Source organism: Melanaphis sacchari, unplaced genomic scaffold (assembly GCF_002803265.2).
Source record: "Melanaphis sacchari strain LSU unplaced genomic scaffold, SCAv2.0 Contig61_pilon_pilon, whole genome shotgun sequence".
In the NCBI taxonomy this organism is placed as follows: domain Eukaryota; kingdom Metazoa; phylum Arthropoda; class Insecta; order Hemiptera; family Aphididae; genus Melanaphis; species Melanaphis sacchari.
Window position 1 is genome coordinate 414,689 of NW_020271437.1, and position 18,549 is coordinate 433,237.

At 24.6% G+C, this 18,549-nt stretch overlaps 1 protein-coding gene across 1 annotated transcript; it reads right to left on the reverse strand.

The window, feature by feature from the left end:
- Positions 1-985: 985 nt before the first annotated feature.
- On the reverse strand, positions 986-18,448 carry LOC112600202 (pickpocket protein 28-like). The gene is made up of 12 exons (XM_025347373.1): positions 18,339-18,448; positions 12,935-13,119; positions 7,391-7,615; positions 7,209-7,314; positions 6,425-6,585; positions 6,130-6,337; positions 5,762-6,032; positions 5,631-5,690; positions 5,178-5,292; positions 1,437-1,531; positions 1,150-1,368; positions 986-1,082 (listed from the first exon to the last, which is right to left on the reverse strand). Exons 1-11 carry the CDS (start codon positions 18,399-18,401, stop codon positions 1,211-1,213), a joined length of 1,647 nt encoding a protein of 548 aa, XP_025203158.1. The 5' UTR covers positions 18,402-18,448; the 3' UTR covers positions 986-1,082; positions 1,150-1,210.
- Between the last annotated feature and the right edge of the window lie 101 nt (positions 18,449-18,549).

Sequence of the window (18,549 nt, forward strand, 5' to 3'; positions counted from 1 at the left end):
AATTGAATGGTCTTTAGTGTTATCATTTTTATGTGAGGTACTAATGAATTTTATTAAAATAGAAAAAAATTATCATTCTATAACTACCTGAACTATTAAAAAAAAATTAAATTCCATAAAATTATTAGTTTTTACATATCTACACAAAAACTACTTAAATTCTCAAGTATAAGCAATAAACGAAAATATTAGGTATCTAGATGACACGGTGTGCGTCGTCCTTTACACAGAGGTTCAAAAATAAAAATAGTTGGCAGACATTCTAATTTTCAAAACACTTTTATAAAATTATCTATTTAACATTATTTTCACAATAAACTCGATTATTTATTAAACATTATAATTATTTGTATTCTCGTACTTATTTAGAAAACAGGAAAAATAAATATAAAAATAAATACTCAATGTAATATACTTATACTTCATTAAACATATTATTAAACATTTTAATTTACAAATTATTATATTATATATATATTTTTTTTTTCATTACCTACAATAACTTACTATTGTAGCGTTAGTAAAAATAATTTCAAGGATTTGTCCGCGTGTAATTCGAGGAATATAATATAAGCCATTATGAGCAAGAATTAAGTACATTTTTTGACTTACATACTCGTACGCAATTACAAACACTAGAAAAATAGAGCAAAAATACGCAGTTAACGACTATGTATTATTATTCAGTATATTGTGACCCAATCAATAATGCTATTTTCAATATTTTTAAAAATCAATTTTTACCTTTAAATTTAAAACTTTTAACAAAATTTAAAACAAAATTTAAATAATTTAAAATACATACCTATTAAATACATTGAATTAAAAAAACAATATTTTTTTTCTAAGTATAAACTAAAAATTTAAGTGTTAACTACAAATCAATTTAGCACATAACCACACAGCAATAACATAACAAATTATACTATACAATTTTAAGCTAAGTGCAATACAATTAATGTGTTATATATAAGTACAGAAAATTAATAATAAATGTATAAAATGTGTATAGTCAAAACTGATAATCTATTACATTGTGTAAATAAGAATGTGCGCACATGTCTCCAATTTTCAAACAATATCTGTAATAATATTTTAACGAAAACAGTAAGTTAACAATTTATTTTAATAAATCACAGCACTATTTACCTGACAGATAATTATTACTGTTGTTGTTTAATTGAACTAAATCAAATCGATTCGATTATTTTTACTCTTTCCCCAATATGAGTGTCGGAGCAACTTTCTTCAATTTTTTTTTTGAATTGCAAAAGTTCACTAGTGGTCTGAGTGTTAAAAAATAAAAAATCTCAACCAAACTCAAAAAGCTAAAACCCAAGCACAATCCCATTATTCCACCTAATTTACCTAAATATCAAAACTAAATAGTATTAATAAAGAAATAATTAATATACTGTATTTCAAAATGTTCTTACCCATAAATTGACCGAAAGTAGAAATCATTATTCGATTAAATCCAATGAAATTAATACTTTGATAATAAACACTTAATATCAACGAACTAGATGTCCTAAAACAACACAATTATTTGAAACAATTATATTAGGTACATAATATATTATAATCATTAACAAAACATAGAAAAATCAAAAAAATTATTCACGTTCCAGCTAAAAATATGACACAGTCGTTAATAAAAATAAATAATTTTAGTTATTTTCAATTAGATTTTATAGATTCATACAGTCGACATAAATATAAATTCTTTTTTAAATTCATCATTCTACTAGAGAATAGTAAACATTTAAGATCTGCTAGTTAGGTAATACGAACAATATCTTTCTAATTTGAATAATTTTGTTTCTTATTATAAACACAATCGCAATTATCATTCCTATAATTTTCCATTTTTAATTCTGAGTAAATTTATTATATAAACACAATAAACTAGAGACATATTCAACAAATGTTTAAAAGCCAACGTAAATCCAATATCGTTAAGATTAGTATTCGTCTTCATAAGTTTACTTCGCCAAAAATATGTTAATAATTACATAATTAAGAATACAAATCAAAAGTAATCATTGTAATTGTATTCATAAGTATTTTATTTAATTTTTTTTTTTTTAATATTCACGTAAAAATATTTTTAAGGTGAAAAAATAATCTATAAACACCCACGAAGTCTCAAGAAATCAATTGACAAAACTTCTATTGAAAATTCGGTTTTTGAATATACAGAGGACAAACAAAAAAACATTCATTTATATATAATATACTTTGTATTGGAACATCAAAAATGTGTTTGTGATTACACTTTGTGTTTGTCGACTTTTTACAATTTTCATCATTTTTTCAATTAAGTATAGGTATACCAACAACTAAAGTACCGTCTCGGATGGTATCTTCACTCAAGGCACATGCCTGTCAATTTATAATTCAGATAATCTATCCTTTTAGCTTATAGTACAAAAATAAAAAGGAAATTCTAAAATAAAAATTTAAAAAAAAATGTATGTACTATATAATTCACTTATCTTGAAGTTATAATGATAAAATGATTATAATAATTATGTAACATATTAGTACTACTGATAAATATTTATACTTTCTAACTTTTAATCATTAATTTCTCGTAATTTTTCAAAAAATTAGCATATGAATAAATAGCTATGAATAAATTTATTAATCAAAGCAAGAAAATTTTTGCTAGACTATATCACGGATATAAAATGTTTTGTATAAACCATCAAGAAATATATCAAACAATAAAAAACACAGGTGCTTTTATGACACAAAGAAATAAAAACTTAATTTTTTTTTTAATTTTACATTTTTGTTTTTCTTTTGTGTAGAATAATGATTTTATTTTTATCTTTATCATCACTTGCAAAATCATTCACATATATTTTAATGTAAGTATAAATATTTACATATATCCCACATCATGTTGTTCAGTCATGACTTCTTATACCTACCAGTTAAACCTGCTTTTTTAATTATTTATTGTCAAAAGTGTTAGATGGACACTCAAAATTCAAGATATTACACTCATTATTTTTTTTTATATTTAAGTACTCATATTTATTATTTTTACATATATTTACTATTTCTGCATTCTTAATTTTTAAACACTACAAAACTCTATTCCTGAATATTATAAACGTGTTTTATTCATTATTTTTATTAAATTATTTAAATTATTATTTTCACATTTATCACTCTGTTATGACATTGCATGTTACAACCTTAATTTTTACAACCACATTTTAGAACTATTCATATTATTTTACAAATACTTATTTTTCATTAGTTTTTATGATATAATTCTCAAAAATAACATTCTGCGATGTATACAATATATCTACCTGAAGTTGGTTATTAAATTTGATTACAACAGATAAAGTGTGCACGCGATAAACACTTACCTATATAGGCAAAATAAATCATACCACTATTCACTACTTTGACACTACTGCACAGAGTATTCAGTTTATAATTTATCAAGTAAAACTAAAACTATAAAATATAAAATAAGCAGACAAATAGCTAGAAAATAACGTTAATTAGTCATTATATAAATAAACATAATATATTTTATTCTCCAGCATATAATTTATAGGTGACGGCTGGCGATATTACGTATGTAAATTTGGCCCACATACTTTAGCGTAATGAATAAAAATCTTCACTAATATTTTGCGAATTAAATACAAAAATCTAGGGTTACACTTTAAAAATTTGAGAAATAGTTGTTTATGAATTACAGGCAAAATAACAATGAATGAATCAACTTCATCACCAAGACTAACCTTGTCGCTCTAAAATGTCTAAATATATCTCATAAAATATGTCGAAATTCATAATTTGCGAGTCACTATTTTTTTCACTAAATCCATTTTCATAATTTATCATAGAAATTTCAATTTAATATTCACCAAATTTTTTCACCATTAGTTTGGGGGTATAATACTTTATTTTGGCATAATAAACTTTGATTCTTTTTTAACTTCTGATTTTCAAAATATTTTTTCAGAATTTTACATTTTAACACTTGACAGATACAGCAAATATACTAATACAACAAAATTTCAAAAAATTATATACACACATCTTTAACATATAATAATCGTATGTGATTTCTTATATATCTTATTATAAAATTTTATAATATTTTTGATACAGCCAAGTATTATTAGTTACTTTCATGCAATATCATAACATTTTAATGTAAAATGTATGAAATTTTATTTCAATAAATCAAAGACTTGTGTGCCAAAAATATTATAATATCTTCAAAAGCCTCTATTTTTAACCCTGGGCTAGTCAGAGCTCAGAAGTCAAAGTAAAATTTCCTATTTCTTAATAAGATAATAAGAAAAAAATGAATAGTGTAAAAACCTGTAATATTACTATATTTACACAAAATCAAGTTTTTTGTTGTTATTCAAATAAAATTAATTGAAACATTTTTACCAAATATTTATAAAAGCATTTTTTCCAATATTAAAATATTTTGGCTTTTTTTAATTAATTTATTGACGCTTGTAATGTTACTGTGAATAAAAAAACAAGTATAAAATAATCACAATTTTTTATAATTATTTAATTTTCAAATTTCTCTTAAGTTTTCCGTATAAAAATTTAGAAAAAAAAACAAGTTTTGCATAAGCCCATACTAAATTTATTATAACCTTAATGTAGTAACTGCAGTATTATATATATTATATTAGATTTATTATATAAACTTAATAATAAATAATACATTAAGTATTATTAAAATGTATTTATAAATTATAATAAATAAACTTTTTATATTATATATATATATATATATATATATATATTCATATGTAAAAATTTATATTTGTAAATTGTTGGTTATAGTAAATTTGTTAGGGTCTGGAGATATTTAAACTCATTCCCCTAACATTTGCTTGGATCCCTACCTATGTTATAAAATCTTAGATCAATTATTATTCTAATCTAGAAATTTCACATTATCCAAAATATTTGAGAATCGTGAACAACAATCCCTGACTTTTCTAGTTTGCAGTAAATTTCAATACCAAAATAATTTTTTTAATTTCCACATTTGCATAAAATGATCTCATAAAATCGTATACTGTTACTTTTATATACAACTATAAGTATTTACATTGATATTTAAAATTTTTGATTTTTATACATGCATAATATTTTCAATAAATTCTTACAAATTATTTTTATCATCTTTTCGAGCAGGTTTCGTGAGATGCGCGTTCATTGACGACGTTTTGAAAAAAAATTCAGTACACCCCGGTAAACAATCACATGATTCTGATGAAGCATCTTTACAAAAAAAAAAAAAATACACAGTTCGTTTAAATATAATATTTTAATTAATAAACAATAGATAGATGTTATACTCATTTTTTAAAGGATTTTATTGGATAAATTTACAAACAAATTGATAAAAATAAAAATTTAACAATTAAAAAAAAATCTAAACACATATAATACAGAATAATATGTATAATAATATAGTAATTTACTACATTAAATTGAATAAAACTTAATTTTCAGTATATCATTTTATTTGATCGTTAAATTATGTCAATGTTTTATTATGATTAGAAAATAAATTTAAAAACTAATAAATTGCTTAAAAGCTTAGAAAAATAACTTACATGAGGCATTCAGCCAACATGACATTTTAGCAGGTCCACAAACTGGCGTATTTTTCATTCCTTTAAATTTCAGAAAACAAAATTATCGATGAAAAGTGTTTTAGCATATATGTTGTAAATTCAGTCCATACTTAAATAGTAAAATGGCACACAACCACACTGCGACAATACACTAGAGCTGCGACACTCTAAGATGCAATTATTTTTAGTGTAAACTTTGAAAAATTTTAATTTACTCTCATTTTGAAAGTAACAATGCCTTATTTTGGAATCCCACGGTATTAGCTCTTTATTGGTAGTAAGCACAACCGGTTTAATTGAAATAGTCGAGATCGTATTGGTGGTGACTAGTAATGTCGGATGTGACCTGGCAGGCCATTCGGCTGGACTATGAACCAATATCTATAAAATAGTAAAACGTGATATTGTACTCTATACTAATTGTATTATTATTGAATCAATAAATATCAAAACTAATATTGTAAAGTTATTGTTTTACGTAGAATACGTCCAACCCATGTGCACATTCTTTGTTCATATCGTCAGAATGAAGTTCTAATTTCATAGTTGCACTGTGATAGTCACCGTCGCCAAACGTCCTCAGTGGCAAATGACTAGTTAGTGCATCGCTTCTATATCCGGTATCCGGCTTCCAGCTACTATGATACTTTTTCCAGCTATAGTTATTGAAATCCTGCGACCATTCGCTGAATAAAATATAATAACAAGATATTGATTCATTGACAAAAATTGGAACGAATCACTTTATTTTTAGTAAATATTTTATATATTACTCAACACCGTTCAATAAATCTATCATTGGCATCATATTAAACGAGTAGCATAAACCATACGGCGTGAAAGTTTCTTGAAACAAAACGTTGCACGGATCGATTTCTATTTTCCATAACCAAAAAAATGACTTGACTACTTCTTTACACGGAAATGACAAATTCTGTTAATACATTTAAAGCCAAAATTAAATTAAAGCTTAGTTAACATTTATCGTTATAAAGTCTGGGTAGTGACTAGTGGGTTTATTATTTTTATGTCCCTTATTCAATAACCATTATATTAATGAATATGTTTTTTTTATTACCTGGACAAGTTTAAAATTTAATCACATTCATTAATATTAAAACAGCAAGACTCACATAATTTTAAACAAAGAAAATTAAATCCTTTTTCATGGTGATATAGATATGATATATTTCATATTTTTTATAAAAATTGATTGAAATTATAATATTTTAATAACGGCTGATAATTTTTAAACACATTTACTTTATAGCTAAGTGAATTACTTTTAGTTGAGTAAACCTTTTATATAAAATCATTGCACGAAAATTGAGAAAGTATATAAAATATAGAGACAGCTAAGATCATTGAATCATGTCATAAACTCATAACTCATTTTAATATTATGTATAATGTTTTTGTTTTATAAATGATTTGATTATACACATGCTCAAACCGTGCTCTCTTAAATAAATATACTAATACAATAATGTGTAAATTTGTATGAAAATAAAAATGCTCGACATGAGTTAAATAATAGGTAATAATAATAGTACTTTCCTTTAGTGCTTGCGAAACAGAGGAACCGACTAAATAATCTTCCGATATCCATTTTTTCTCTGTTCGATTATTTTTGCAAACACCGTAAATTATATTTTGAATTAATCTGCCGAATAAAACATATAAACTTAACGAATGGTTATTGAATAAATTTTATTAGCGTATGTATAAAAATCCCATACTGATCTTCATAGTTGGTAATGTTAATATCCGAATAGTTATAAACAGAAGGACGGACTTGGTTCGCACTGCATATCGTTATTGCCGGAAACGGAATCGTCCAAATCGAAGAAACCGAATTATCCAACGATATTATTGCTGGCATCTCCAAAAACATACGTATTAAAAAATAAATCGAGACACCACATAATATGTATATGGCCATTAATAAAATAGCCCAACAAAATCTGAAACAATAGTCAATATTATATTTTTTAGGTACCTATTATATAGACTAATAAATAATAATGATAATATAATTCCGTCCAGTCTACTGAAAACAACATAAAAATATTATTTTATTTCAAACAATGTACCTAATAATAGTTATCATAATAAATTAAATAAATAGATGATAACTATCATTTTCGATAGTACTAAAACTTTAAAATCGAAGTAAGACCAACTCATTGTGTGAAGAATAAAAAAACACTCTTAATCTATTAAATTCGGCTAAGATGTTATACAATTAAAATAGACTAAATGATAAAAAATATGACAATTTCAAGAAAATTTTCTCGTAACAGTCCCTTCAATATTAATAAACATTACGAAAAAACAGACTAACAGACTATTCGTGCTGCAAATAATAAATGAAGCGATGAGGTAAAAGTAAATTTTTAGTAATCTGCTTACGTTGCAGTTGACTATTTTGTCCAATTAAACACAATTAGTATTGCACTTCTGTCTTTCATCATTCGGATCACTTAAAATGTATTATGTCTTCTTTTATAGTTTTTTTTTTTTTTAACAAGATATTTATTAGTGACTTGAATTTCAACCGTTTAATAAAATATTTTTTTTTTTAATGTATATTTATTTATTATTTTTCTTAGATATACACACACCATTTGGCTTTCTTCAAATATTATCTTCGCCATTTTTCTCCCACAAACATTGGTAGACAATTTACATTGTACATTTGTATGCTAATATAAAATTTTATTTTTTTATATATTCAACTAATGATTAAATTAGATACTCTTTTTCAAAAACGCTTTAATTGTTTTATACATTATATGCATAATTACCAACACACTAAATCAAACATTTTTCAATAACATGAAGAGAAGAAATCCCCGCTCGAAAACAGTAACTTTATATTTTATATTTGCACATTATTTTTCGAACCATATACGCTAAAAATTACGTGATTATATTATATTCAATATAAGTGTATAACATGTATATAGTGTCAATAGACATTACACGGTTCACAGGACAAATGACAACTCTCGAATGTTCAGCTATTACATTATGTGTGCACATACATAAATGTATACTATAATATTGTACATATAATATTTATATATATATATATAATATATAATGTGCACATGTAATAGTATTCTCAAACAATAAATTGGTCGGAAACATATAGTATATACGGTGTAATATCTCGAGAAAACCAACCAGATGATTGCATATACACTGCGCAGTGTATACTTTATATGACAATTGCACACGGGAATAAATAAATAATATATTCTATAAAACTCGCCCCTTAATTTGACCTATTTTCCAGATTTTTCATCTAGTATGTATATATTTAACATTTCGTTATTTTCACTGTACGAATTTAACTTAAATCTATTATCCATATTGATAGGAAATATTATATGAAAATTATACTCGTACTATATTCGTATACGAACACGCGACATGAAGCTCAAGTTCGATTTCCGCAGTAAAACGTTTTTAGTTTTTACACAACATATCATACGAAACAACCTATTATTTGAAATTTCGCACAGTAAATAATATACGAATTCTTGTTGTACAAAAAAACCTCGATAATAACTTACACTGAAGTCCATATTATTATAGTTTATAATATTTTAGTGATTTCAATTTACTATCGCGTTTACCGTATCAATAAATTGAAGATGGCGACAGGAACATAAATTAAAAAATATCAACCAGAATATTAAATATAATTAACAATCAACGGCTCAGTAATTCGATACAATTACACATTTGAAACAATACAAATTTACAATATATCATAAAGGTACCTATTTAAATTTCCAAGTTAAACATATTTTTATAATCAGGGCCAAAAAAATGTATTGAAGTTCTTAAAATAAACTTTATTTAATAAAAATTATAGTTTTATATAGACATTTTTGTGTCTATAAATCAAAATTAAAACGAATAATTTTTTAATTATTTAAATTTGTATACAAAAGATAAGTTAACGATAATAGGTTTGGAAAATTAAAGGACTATGACAATTTACAAATTATATCTAATAGATAATAAGTATAGTATTTAATATTTTAATACGAGTACTTAGTATTTATTTATATGATGGACAAAATCCAACATAGTACATTAAGTCAGTAAAATAATTAAATATTTGAAAGCATATAAAATAATTAACAAAACATAATATGTTTTCATAAATAATTTTCAATAATAAGCTTAATAAATGGGTGTATAAACTAAAAACAACACAAATATATTACTATAATAATAATAAATAATTGAGTACATTACACAGATACATCATTCCGTCAATAGGATTATCGTAATCATATAATTGTAAAACAAATATGAACGGATAAAATAAAAAAAAAATTGGAATCGTGTGAAATGAGAAGAAACTTTAACATTGAATTGGAAGAGCAAAGAAAAAGCATTAAAACATCCATTCATCAAAAATACCATAGTAGGTATACATAATAATATTATTTTAATTTTTCTTTAATGATAGGACAAAAAGAAGTAGTAGATTACTGTAAAAAACTAATTTTATTAATTAATATTTGGTTCTGCCGTCTTAAATTAAATACCTTTTTTTTAATGTTCACACAGGATGAATCCATCCATAAATAACACATTTTACGCTTCATCTCATTCTTCAATACTTTGTTACTTACGTTGTTTTTCAAATAGGTGATTCATTTAAAAAATACGCTTCTTTTTAAATGTGCCGGTCTTTCATCAGAATTTGTATAAATGCTTTATCACAAAAAAAAAATAGAAGAAATTATACACTATGTATATATTATTTTTATGAGCTCGAAAACACATCACTCCGTAGGCTGACAACTTTTCTGTAAACAGTGGCAGCTTTAGAGGTGATTGGGGGCCATACTTTCAAAATTCTAATAAAAAAGAAAACAAATTCCAACAGAATACCTACTTCACAATTGAATATAATAAAGTATACGTTTTTATTAATACGGTATAAAATAGGTATAATATTGTGTTATGTATAGTATACTCAATATCGTTGAATTTTAATTATCTTTCATCGTTAGGTATTTTATGTTTTCGTGTAGTAAGTACGTTCGTGGTTTTCCAAAAGGGACTATAAGGTTCTCTATGATTCTAATTTGGTTTATTTATCGTCAATATGTTTGATCACTGTCGTAGTCAGAATAATATTGTTTTAATACTTGTAGCTGTACATATTATTTTACCACGGTGATTTTATGTGAGCTGACAACCAACAGTGATTGCACCAAAATATTTAATTTACATTATAATAGGTAGGTAGTACGTATTATTTTAACAATCAATAAACTTAACTTTTTTTTTCAATATTTTCTTTTTGCTTATTACTACCGTAGCAATCCTCCGAATATATTTAAACTTTTTATTCTATTTCTATAAATATATACTATATTACAATATGAGATTATTATTTTTTTTTTTTAATATTATATTAAAAAAGTTTTTATGATTACAAACCAGATTTTAAAACTGATATATTCATAAACAGCCCAGTAGATTTCAAATTTCAATAATAATACATTTTTGTACAATAAATTAAAATAATTAAATATTAATAAAATATTTTAAAAAAAATTGTAACAAAATTACAACATTTTTTTCTAACTTCCAACGAACTTTTTTAAATTTTATAAAAGATAGATAGAAAAATGTAGCCTTTGATGGTAGTGGTAAATAGCAATTATCTAAGCAAAACTAATAATTATAAAATTGTCGGAAATTTAAGGTGATGTTTTGAGTAATAATGCAATTTGCCTAGAAGCCAAGTATAATGTATGGTTACTGACTAGCAAAGTTGAAACGTGTAATTATGAATGACGGCAAAGCTGATTTCTGAAACAGCTTTAGAGATGCTCGAAGTTTGTGATATTGATATGTTTCCCACGATTCATACTTTGATACATATTTTAGTAACTTTGCCAGTCAGTGCAGCAACGGCTGAAAGGTCCTTTTAAACATTACGACGGTTTAAAATCTGGTTACGTACACGAATAGTTGAAAACAGATTCAATGATCTTGCTCTTATACATATCTATCAGAACATTTTTATAGATAAAATAAAGAATAGATCGATTCGTAAAAAATAAGAATAGAAAATTAGATTTTGTATTAAACATTTTGAGAATTTAATAAAAAAATCAACTTAACTTGATAAATGCTCTAAAACTTATAATTTTTTATACGTAAATATATTTTTACAATTGTTACAACAGAGTAATTAATAAATAATAAGATTAATGGTTAATGTGGTTATCTATAGCATTAATTTTAAAGCATTTGAATTAACTTCAATATGACAGGTATATAATACTTATAACAAAATATCAAAAAAAAAAAACAATTATGTGATGTTTATGGCCCCTCAAAAAAAAAAAAAAAAAATCAAACCCTAGAGCCAGCCGCCACTGGCTATAAACGCGTATCAATCAAAACGGTTAGGTACCGGAAGGTTAAGTAAATTTTTATTTTAATTCATTATTTTATATTTTTTGATTTCATAACTGTAACGCTTAAACTTTTATGGGATAAAAAAAAATTAATTACCGATAAGAGTTCACAGAAAACTCCTAACTCGTTCGCTATCTTTATCAGTATGTTTGCAGACTTTTTAACGTTATTAATTATACATATTGTTATTGTATATATATTACTTGATTAAACTTCAATTTTTTCTGAATTTAATATTTTTTTTTTTATTTTTTGTACAATTTAAAAAGAATATATTATAATGATAAAACAATTTAACCCCCCCCCCCCCTCCCCGTTATTTATTTAGTGCACAGGTGCACACTTCGATTGTTATTAACGAGAATTAATAAAGTCTTTTATCAATATAATTCAGAACTTATAATAAATTGTAATAAAGTGTTTACTATAATTAATTGATTAGAATAAGAGTAGCTATATCGTATATAATAAAAATAAATTATGGAATTCAAATATGACATCGGTTGATTTATTTTTATATGTCTTGTATTATTTGATTGCTTATAGAAAATTTATTTTTTTCTACACAGAACAGCTGTGGCAACATCGAGTTTGTAGACTTTTAAAATGAAACGATTTATTATTTAATATTATGTGAAATCTAAAAGTCTGCCAAGGTAATAAATCATTAAAAAGCCAAATCCACGATAGCCATCCAAATCAAATTTATGCCACGATACAACATCTTCAAGAATCACGGTTATAGACAAAGTACGAGTGATAATGATATAATATGACGTAAGTATTTAGAGATTATTAGAATATTACAATTTACTTACTTTCCAATCTTGCTAAAATTGTTTTCCACAAAATGAAAGAAGCCATGCAAGCTAGTCATAGAGCAAAACGTCTTAAATTCAAATATGGGCGATTCAGGCTTGTTATATTTCTGGTGCACAAGACTATTTTTTCGGTACGTAGATAATTTATCATCTTTGACAGCTCCATACGGGAAAAATGATCTCTATAGACAAATAAACATATTAAATCTAATAATAATGTATGAAAAAGATAGGCAAACTAGTACCACTCTGTTGAACATTAGGTGTCGAGTGGGTGTGTTAAATTTGAATTCAATGATTTATCAATGTATACGAAAAACGATTCTGAGTGAAGACGTTTTTTTAATCTATATCAAAAATTATATTCCATGATGTTTTTTTGGAACCTATACATTATAGCTACTTGAGTCATTTATTTTACTTTTAATAGTAGGTATGATAGGTTGATATTATTTTTTCCGGAAATATTTTACTTATTATATTATAAGTGTTTAATTAATATAATAATATATATTTTTACTATATTAAATCAATTTATACAACTCAAAATTTAATAATATCTTTCTGTGAATGCCGTAAAACCGTAAAAATAAATTCATAAATAGATAATATCTTAAAATAAATCAAAAATATCGTTGCGTTTAATAAAATTCTCAATAATATGATATAAATACTTGATAAAAAAATTTAAGTTTCTGCGGTTATTTTTTTTTTTTTTTTTTTTGAATTATAACAAAATAAATAAATCAATTTCGTCAAAATCTTGTTTAGCATTAAAATTCCGGTTTTTGCTAAGATGTTTTTTTTATACTTAAAAAGTGTTCTGTGGAGTTAAACATTTTTTTTTTTCAAAGAGATTCTCTTTTTTACTATAAATTATTTTACGGATAATTTTTCTGAACATTTTAACGTATCCGAATAAAAATTCGATTGAGTAGTTTTTGAGTAATTAACTTTGTGTACTAGGATAATAATGATACCTAATGGGTTTGAGAGATTATGCGGGTTATGGTAATTTGAAAGTTTTAACGATAAATATTAATCTATCAATACTAATACGTTGTAAAAATGGCTCAAGTATAATAAATATGATATCCAATACTATTATCCTTACTATAAAAATGTCAATAATTTAAAAACAACTCTTTTAAATTTTCGATTAGGTACATCAAAATTTAAAAAAAAAAAAATTATCCATTCAGTAATTATTTTCAGTAAAAAGGAAAGAGTGTTATAATTTGGAAAAATAAATTATTTGTGTCACCACAGAATACTATTTAAATAATACAAAAAAATCTCAAGAATTTGAAGTATGGTCTTTTAATATGTTAAAAAATTCAAAAAATTAGAACTTGAGTAAATTTATTATTAAATGAAAAAATGAAAGTAGGTGTGCTTGGTGAATAATCCAAAATATTAATATATGTGAAAAAAATAATCCCTTTAACAAAATAGAAAAATATTTAATTCGATTATACAACATTCGTCCACGTATAATTGACTTTTATTTTTAATCTCTATCATTATTTTTATTTGTTCAACATAATTTAAACAAAAGAGCTTCGTAGAAAAATGATGTGTTTATTTAATAAATTGGATCAAATAATCTACATTCGTAATTTATCAGACATTTATTTTTTAATTAATCCCATGTGGAATAAAATAATACTATTGATTGTGATTTGTGATAACACTGATAACATAAACGTGCCTTAATTACATGAAACATAATACGTACCTAATAATCAAGACCTACTTTAAGGGTGAGTGACTAGGGCCGACGCCAATTAGTTTTAAACCGAGAATCGAAAATTAAATTTTTTTTTTAATTTACCCTTTCATTTAAAACATAACTTTTAGTTAATAATTACTAATAATTTATTATCTCTATGATCTTAGTATAGTGTTTTTATAAAGTTAGAGTTCTTATAATTTTTATTTTATCTTACAAAAATTGTTTACATAAAAAAAAATTGTATTTATTTAGAAAAAGGGAGGGGCATAAATACATGGTTTCACCAGGGGTATCAATATTTATAGCGCCGATATTGATACAAATATGAATTATAATATTAGATGACAATTTTATATTATTATGCATTATTTATTATTACAAATCAATATTTAAAGTGGCATAATAACAAGATTATATTTTATGAATAAAAAAAAAGAACATTATGTTCCGAACATGCAACATGCACCACACATTAATAATAAGTTACAAACAACAAGACAGGGTGAGTTGGTTTTTTCCAAATTGTCTGGAATTGTTTTTGTGTATTAAATTTAGCTTACTCTAAGTACAATGGATATGACTCTACTTATTTAAATTAACTATGTTTAAGCAAATTAAAAATACATTTACTAAATTGCTATATAAGTGTACGTATAATCTCCTGCCTATATAGGAGCTGGTTCACTCACATATTTTAAAAACTTAATTACAATTCAAAAATTATGTCTTGCAACGACAATCTTTTTATTTTCTCAGTTAACTATTTAGAAAATTAACCATCGTTCTAAATATGCATAAAATCAACATTTAACTTCGTCCTAATCTTAAAAACAAGAAATGAATACAAACGGTCGTACAGCGATACTTTAAATAAATTATATAATACGTAAGTGTGCGTGTACATGCCAATTAGTAAAAATTTTAATGGCGATACAGGCTTAATATTTTGTTTTAATTGGTACCTAAAGGAGACAGACCTCTAACTACTGTCTACTTAAAAATTAAACGTAAACGGAAGTGTGGAAAATCAATTTTTGTAATTAAAACGCCAAAATTAAACTTTGTACAAGGAAAATCGCTGCCGAAGCTAAACGGATCAGGTGACCAGATACTTTTAGTCATAGCTCGTTAGTTGTTAGCTCGAGAACAAAAAATTTGCTGCAGATTAGTTAAAATGGTTAGATTCGTTTGGACTTTTAGGTTATACAATAGATCTATAGTTTCTGAAATTTGACACAACATTATTATCACTTAATCTCTATCCAACATTCATAAAATACAGTTTATAATGTTAATATATTTGACGATCTCCCAAATTAGGGGTCAGCAACCTATTTTCTTTCACAAGTCACATTTTTTTATTAGCTTTCATTGAGGGTGACTGCATTAAAAATTAAAATAAACGTTATTGAAAATAAAATATTTACATTTATAATATTTATTTTATTCATTTATTAATAAAAAAAATCATAATAATTATGAATATCAATTTCATCAATAATACATATTAATAGAAAAAATGTATAAATTATATCATATATAGAAAATTATAATACTAATACTTATTCTTAATAAAAATGCCAAGTATCTACTGTTATTTATTTATTTTTTTGAATTTTAACAAAAACAAAAAAAAAAAATCGTTTGGAAAGAAATAGTTATTTTATGGGTGAATATAGAAAGATTCCTGTATCGTAAAAATTTGAAGTTGAAATGTTCATAAAAATCGAATTTAGATTTCAAGCAGAATTTTTTTTTATATAAATATTGAAAAACTTATAAAAACCTTGTATTTAATTTTCAAATATTTGGTATAAATAAAAAATATTTAAATATTTCCAACTACAAAATAATTTGTATTTTTCATGATTTTTACAAATTTTGTCAAAATTATACATTTTAAATGCTTAACATAAAAATATTGTAATTATAAATTTTTACTATTTTTAGTGAGAATAAACTATTTATTAGGAACCTTTTATTAAATTTTCATGCATTTTTGCCTATTTATAATTGTTTTATTAACATTAAAACAAAAAAAATCAAAATACTTAAAAAATTATACTTTCAATTATCTGTGTTTATTCATTTTTAATTTATTACAAAATAAAGAAATTAATTTAGTGTAAAAGTTCTTATATTTTCTTAATTTTTTTTTTTTTTTTTTTTTTTTTCCCGATTATAAAAAAAAAATACTAGGAATTCTTAATTTGACCTCTTTATAGTACAAACTAGATCAAATTTTCTATCCAAAACCACCCTCAATATTGAAAATCGAAGCATTTTATCGACAATTTATCGTGTAGGTACACATAAAAAAAATACACACACACATTGTAAAATCAACACATTTATCACTCCACTCAGAATTTATAGAATTATGTCCACGAATCGAAAGCATAAAATGATACTTTATATCTATACCTAATTTAAGATATAAATTAAAATTTTAAATGCCAAAAAAGATCGCAAAATAAAGGTAAACAAACCGTGAACTTCCGCGGTATCTGCTCTTAGGTACCGATTCTATAGCTCTTTTCCGGCAATCGGGTCGTATAAAAAATCCGAAGCTTATATTTAGGTAAGTACGACTGTTACGAGCCCAGCCAAAACATATTTATTTTTAAACAAATTGTACAGTATGCTTAATGAATTAAATGTATATTTTTAACCAGTAAACAGTAGTAATATACTAATATCATGCCTACCTGTATGACTATATAGTTAACAAATATCATATGATAAATAAATAGTACATAACTAGGAATGTTACTTATTTATTTAGGAAAAATGTTATTCAAGGTTTTTTTTTTTTTATCTATCTTAGTGAATTACATTTGCAGCCTCTTGAGTGCCCTTCTAATATAACAAAATCCTGTGATCTAATTTCAGCTCTACCACAGAATATGCAAAAATAATCTATGGATAAACCATTTGGAACGCTATAACTTCATTTCACCGCTTAATATAAAATAATAATTTTTTTAACCATCCGACTCCACCTCTGGCCACTGGATCCTACAACCTTACTTGCTATAGAAGATGCATGACCTATATTTCCCATCTCCAATTTGGTCACACCTTGCTTTCCTATCATCCTTATTCCTTCGACTCCCCATAATTGTCAACAACACATCAACATATGCATATCGTCCTTCTTAAAAATTCCCTTCAATATTCAACATATTTTATCCTCTCAACGAAAAAACATTCTTTTATTTATTCAAACTATATATTTAATTTTTTGCTCATTTATATTTTCTTAATTAATGCCATAACCACCCCACTTCTGATCCTATAGTCAAAAGTACCTACTAATTGCACTATTTTTTTTTTTTATGATCAAAATAAAAATAAAAGTGAATCGAGTAACAAACCAAGTGAAGATTTTTGGTACCTAATTTATAATAAATACATATTACAACTAAAGAAATATAATACAATTAGTCATAGTTATATGACACTTATAACAAAGAAAAAAAGCCTCTAAATTGTCCGTTATCTTATGAAGAAAACATATTTTAGTCGTGGCAGTTTATCATTTAGTGTAACACGAGTGCAATACGATAACACCCTCCGTCCCAAACATTATAATTTACCTATAATAATAAATATAAAACAACCCATGTACCATAGAGTAAGTCAACATTCAAAAACAAAACATACCGTTTTAAAATATCGGGTGAGCAGGTTTTCCAGCTGCTCATTTTCGTTTTTTCTAGTGTCCATTTGGTTTCAACGGCAGCGTGTCTCTTACACCACATAAAATACGTAATTTTGTGAAATAATGAACAATACATTAGCTATTACCATTTGATGAGACTCCAATGAAGCGGATTAGCGTGTTTAATGTTTTAAATTGTAATATTCATGTGTA